The sequence below is a fragment of the Cannabis sativa genome, unplaced genomic scaffold, assembly GCF_029168945.1.
Source record: "Cannabis sativa cultivar Pink pepper isolate KNU-18-1 unplaced genomic scaffold, ASM2916894v1 Contig3, whole genome shotgun sequence".
In the NCBI taxonomy this organism is placed as follows: Eukaryota; Viridiplantae; Streptophyta; class Magnoliopsida; order Rosales; family Cannabaceae; genus Cannabis; species Cannabis sativa.
Window position 1 is genome coordinate 3,323,217 of NW_026870039.1, and position 5,845 is coordinate 3,329,061.

Sequence of the window (5,845 nt, forward strand, 5' to 3'; positions counted from 1 at the left end):
TATATTTTTTTTCAATATTCTCATCACATTCAAGGTTCTTATTTTATTCTCGTAAAATTACTAACTGTCCTTTTGAGTGTATTTTTCCTCCCTATGGATACGACATATAGCCCATTTACTACCGCGATCGCAGTGTAACTAATTGGGCGACATTAATTTTTGGCACCGTTGCCGGGGAGGTTTCTCCGCTACAAGAGGTTAGTATAGTAGTTTTTTTTTTGTCTCTCTTTATTTGTTTATATAAAAAAAAACTTTTTAGTTAATATAATATAATTTATTTTTTTTAGTTATATATAGATTCAAAAAAAAATTATTATATATTATTATTATTATTATTATTATTATTATTATTATTATTATTATTTTCTTCTTTACTCTTTTAGTAAAAAAATAAAAGCAGCAAGTATTTTAGTTTTTTTTTAGTTTATTCGTTAGTTGTATTTATTATTTTGTTATATTAGGATGTTAGTTTTTTTTTTTGGTACATTATTTTATTTTGTATACTTTTTTTTTAGGATTAGCTACTTTTATTTTATTTATTTTAGGTTAGCTGTAGACTTTTATCCTTTAGGCTAAAAAAAAAAGTTGTGCATAAAATATTTTTATAAACTTTTTAGGTGTGTAATGGTAAAACTGGTACAAACTGAGATTATTCTGTCTAAGAAAGATTGGCTTTAAAGGTTTGTGGTAGAGTACCCTCTACACTTTCTAGGAACCCGGGGAGTTCTAGTAAAAGTCTGGGACGAAGCGGCACCTTGGCAACCTTCCCAATCGGCCTGGGAATATCTTATGTGAATACCCTTGCATTATTTACAAAGTTGTAATTTACATTATTTAACAAGTGAAAATACACAATAAAAAAAGAAAAATTAAAAAAAAAAAGTGAATGTCACGAAATAGAGATAGATTAGGGAGATTTGTAAAACAACAAATTGAAATTTTAGAAAACTCTCCTAAATCGTCTTCTTCCACTTGTTCTCATTCACCACCATCACCCATACTACCTGCACTGCCAATGATGGCTCAACAAGAGGAAGCCCAACCAAGAACGCTACAGAATTATCTACATCCTACGCGTACCACCACACCTTCATGCCTAATGTACCCCATTAATATGCCCAACTTCGATTTCAAGCCTGGCATGATTCAACTTTTACCAACCTTTCATGGTATGGAAAATGAGAGTCCATATGTCCATATTCAGGCCTTCGAAGAGGTGGTGGCCACATTCAACAACCAAGCTGTCATCATAAACTTGGTGAGATTGAACTTCTTTCCTTTCTCACTCAAGGAAAAAAGCCAAAAGCTGGTTGTATTCCTTAAGGCCTAGGTCTATTGGGACATGGGATGAAATGACAAAAGTATTTTTCTCTAAATTTTTTCCACCCCATAAGACCAGCAGCCTTAAGAGGAAAATCTCTACCTTAACCCAAAAGGACCATGAAACGTTTCATCAGGTGTGGGAGAGGTTTAAAGATTTGATGGGCCAATGCCCACATCATTGATATGAAAGTTGGCGTCTTGTCAGCTATTTTTACGACGGTCTCACAGCCGACAAAAGACAATTCGTACAAATGATGTGCAATGGCGACTTCCTTCAGAAAGATCCCAAAGAAGCTTTGGAATATCTTGAAGAAATCTCTGAAAAATCCTACACATGGAGTGCGCCAAGTCCTACTGACAAGCCATGAACAACCGAAGTCTACCAATTGAAGGAGGAGGACAGTGTGAAAGCTCAACTTGAAGCTTTGAAAAAGCAATTTGAGGCTTTCAAAACTCAAGAAGGTAAAGCACTCCAGATGGCTGCAAAAGTGGAAAAGCAAGAACCATGCTTCATTTGTGGAGGGACTGATCATCAACCACAAGAGTGCCCTACTCTTAGTATGTTGAGGGGAGGAGATGAGGAACAATGTAATGCCTTAGGAGATTACAAGAATCCTTATAATGCCTACTCCAACACATACAATCCTGGTTGGCGTAACCATCCCAATTTCAGTTGAAAGGATACAAGTTAAAATCAAGAATTTGGGAGCCAATGGAGGCTTGATCAACAAAATAAGTCTCTTGAGAATTCCATGAAAATTCTTGCAGACTCTCAACTAGAGTTCAGGACTTATTTTACTCAGGTGATAGAGGAATTGAAAGAAATAAAGATTCAATTAACAAAATTAAATGATTCTTCAGTCATTTAAGAGCGTGGTAAGCTTCCTGCTCAGCCTCTAATCACTCCCAAATGGCAACATATGGCACAAACCTCCGCTTCTTCAGAGTCTAATCTCAAAGGGGTTAATGCCATTACTACTCGAAGTGGTCAAAGTACGGTATCACTATTACCAAAAACAACCACTAGTGTACCAATGCCCGCTCCAGATGCTGACGTGACACAGAACCTTCTAGTAAAGGTGCCCTTTCCTCAGGCCTTGAAATCCACTGGGAAGGTACTGGAAAGTCATAGTGAGATCCTTGACTTTTTGACACAAGTTAAGGTTAACTTTCCATCACTTCATGTAATCAAGCAAGTACCAGCTTATGCCAAAGTTATCAAGGATTTATGTACTATCAAAAGGAAGCACCATGTCAAGAAAACTACATTCTTGGCAGAATAAGCTAGTGCGGTGATTGACTGTATGACACCGCTTAAATACAAAGATACTGGTTGTCCCACCATTTCCTGTCAACTAGGGGAACAGGATTTTGGGCAAGCCTTTCTCGACTTAGGTGCAAGTGTAAATCTCATGCCTTATTCCATATACTTGCAACTAGGCCTAGGAGAACTTAAGCCCACATCTGTGGTGCTACAACTGGCCGATCGATCAGTTAAGAAACCTCGGGGAATAGTTGAAGATGTCTTGATTCAAATTGATAAATTCTATTACCCCGTGGATTTTCTCATCTTGGACACTCAATCGGAAGTCAACTTAGAGTCCAAAATTCCTATCATTCTCGGACGACCATTCCTCGCAACAGCAAATGCACTCATCAATTGTAGGAATGGTCTCATGAAAATCTCTTTTGGGAACATGACTCTAGAGGTGAATGTTTTCAACATTGGTAAACAACCACCTGATAACGATGAGTGTTTCCAATCATTTCTGATCGATACACTTATTTTAGAAGAGGTAGAAGCACAATACACTTCCACTCATCTGAACGACCTCTTCAAAATTTCTGAGAGTTCTGAGTCGGGTAATACTAAATTCAACCCTGAAGTCATCAATCAATTACCGACCAAAAGAACCATGTTTTGGAATCCAATCTTCGAGGGACTTCCTCAAGATAGAGAAATACCAAAACCATCCATTGTACAAGCTCGTCAACCAAACTTGGCTCAACTTCCAAAGGAACTTAAGCACGTCTTCTTGGGAGCAAACAACACTTTCCCTGTCATCATATCCTCCACCCTTAATGCAACTCAAGAGCAACAACTTATCAACGTGCTTATAGAGCAAAGAGGAGCAATTGGTTGGACGTTAGCTGACATTAAAGGGATTAGTCCTTTGATTTTCTCCCATCACATTAAATTGGAAGACGGGGCTAAACCACGACGAGATCCTTAAAGGAGATTAAACCCACCAATGAAGGAAGTGGTAAAGACAGAAATCTTGAAGCTTCTTGATTACAGGATACTTTATCCTGTTGTCGACAGTAAATGGGTTAGCCCAACTCAGGTTGTTCCCAAGAAATTGGGAGTAACAGTGGTACATAATGATAAGGGAGAACTCATCCCTACCAAGGTCACAACAGGTTGGCGCATGTGCATTGATTATAGAAAATTAAATGCCGCCACCTGTAAAGACCATTTCCCACTTCCATTCATCGATAAAATCTTAGAACGTGTGGCAGGTCATCCTTTCTACACATTTCTTGATGGTTATTCAGGGTACTACCAAATCGAGATTGCTTTAGAAGATCATGAAAAGACCACATTCACTTTTCCTTTTGGTACCTATGCCTTTCGGCGTATGCCATTTGGCTTGTGTAATGCCCCAACCACCTTCCAGCGCTGCATGATGAGTATCTTTAGTGATATGATCAAGAATTGTATGGAAGTATATATGGATGATTTGACAGTCTTTGGTGATTTATTTGAATCAAGCCTTCTCAATTTGGAAAGAGAAAGGCTTAGTACTCAACTGGGAGAAGTGCCATTTCATGGTGCCATCTGGCATAGTCTTGGGGCATATTGTATCACAACGAGGAATTGAGGTTGATCAATCCAAGATTGAACTCATATCAAAGCTGCCCGCCCCCAAGACTGTTAAGGATGTTCGATCCTTTCTTGGGCATGCTGGATTCTATAGGAGGTTCATCCAGAATTTTTCGACGATAGCTTGACCCTTATCGAACCTCCTGGAAAAAGACGTGGTGTTCAACTGGACACCCGAGTGTGAGGAATCCTTCCAAACACTTGTCACCAAACTCACTTGTGCCCCTATCATTCAGCCACCAGATTGGAACTTGCCATTCGAAATCATGTGTGATGCTAGCAATTATGCTATAGGGGCCTTCCTTGGTCAATGAAGGGAAGGGAAGCCCTTCGTCGTATACTATGAAAGAAGAACTCTTAATAGTGCCCAAATGAACTATTCTACTACTGAGAAGGAGTTATTTGCCATAGTATTCGCACTTGACAAGTTTCGTTCCTATCTGATCGGTTCCCCTATCACGATCTTCACCAACCATTCTGCCCTTAAGTACCTCCTTTCCAAAAAGGATGCTAAGGCACGCTTAATTAGGTGGATCCTTCTATTACAAGAATTTGACTTGACCATCAAGGACAAGAAAGGAGTTAAAAATGTGGTAGCGGACCACCTATCCCGTCTTGAGTTTTCTGATTTCGCTGATGGCCCTGCCATCCAAGATGACTTCCCTGATGAACATCTCTACGCCATCACTAAGTTACCATGGTACGCTCATATTGTTAATTACTTAGTGACTGGTGAGATTCCTGCTTCCTGGAATGCACAGGATAACCGTAAATTTTTGGTCGAGGTCCGTAACTTTTACTGGGATGATCCATATCTTTTCAAGTACTGCCCCGACCAAATTATGAGACGTTGCATTCCAAATGATGAAATTTTTAGAGTCTTGAACTTTTTCCACAACGAAGCATGTGGTGATCATATTTGTATGAAAAAGACTGCTGCAAAAATCTTACACTATGGTCTATACTAGCCCACCTTGTTCAAAGACACTAACAATTTCTGTCGATCTTGTGAAAGGTGCCAAAAACTAGGTGCACTGTCCCGACAACAAATGATGCCATTGAACCCAATGCTCGTAATAGAAATATTCGACTGTTGGGGAATTGATTTTATGGGACCATTTCCGCCTTCTTCTGGCTACCTTTACATTCTCTTCACCATAGACTATGTCTCTAAGTGGGTTGAAGTCGTGCCATGTCGAAATGCAGATAACACAACTGTTGTGAAATTCTTAAAAGAAAATGTGTTATCTCGTTTTGGCACACCACGAGCTATCATTAGTGATCAACGCATCCATTTCTGCAACCACTCTTTTGAGCATTTGCTGCAAAAGTATGGTGTATTTCACAAGGTTGCCCTACCTTATCACCCACAAACAAATGGCCAAGCTGAGTTAGCTAATCGTGAAATTAAGCAAATTTTAGAAAAGACGGTTAACCCTGACCGCAATGATTGGTCCTCTCGGCTTCTCGATGCTCTCTGGGCCTACCGCACTGTTTACAAAACTCAGCTAGGCATGTCTCCTTACAGACTAGTCTATGGCAAGGCTTGCCATCTCCCTGCTGAACTGGAACATAAAGCATACTGGGCTGTAAAAAGCCTAAATACTGATCTCAACGCGGCGGGCCTTAATCGTAAGC

General features: G+C 39.4%; 1 protein-coding gene and 1 non-coding gene across 2 annotated transcripts; one reads left to right on the forward strand and one right to left on the reverse strand.

The window, feature by feature from the left end:
• Window positions 1-1,400: 1,400 nt before the first annotated feature.
• On the reverse strand, window positions 1,401-1,507 carry LOC133033319 (small nucleolar RNA R71). The gene has a single exon (XR_009685575.1). It is a non-coding gene; the product is annotated as a small nucleolar RNA R71 (small nucleolar RNA).
• Window positions 1,508-2,627: 1,120 nt separating this feature from the next.
• On the forward strand, window positions 2,628-3,557 carry LOC133033108 (uncharacterized). Its single transcript, XM_061107709.1, has one exon. The coding sequence runs from the start codon at window positions 2,628-2,630 to the stop codon at window positions 3,555-3,557; it is 930 nt and encodes a 309-aa protein (XP_060963692.1).
• Window positions 3,558-5,845: the final 2,288 nt, after the last annotated feature.

Excerpts from the sequence above, each read along its gene's own strand:
- LOC133033108 (XM_061107709.1), top strand. The coding sequence starts at position 2,628 with ATGACACCGCTTAAATACAAAGATACTGGTTGTCCCACCATTTCCTGT.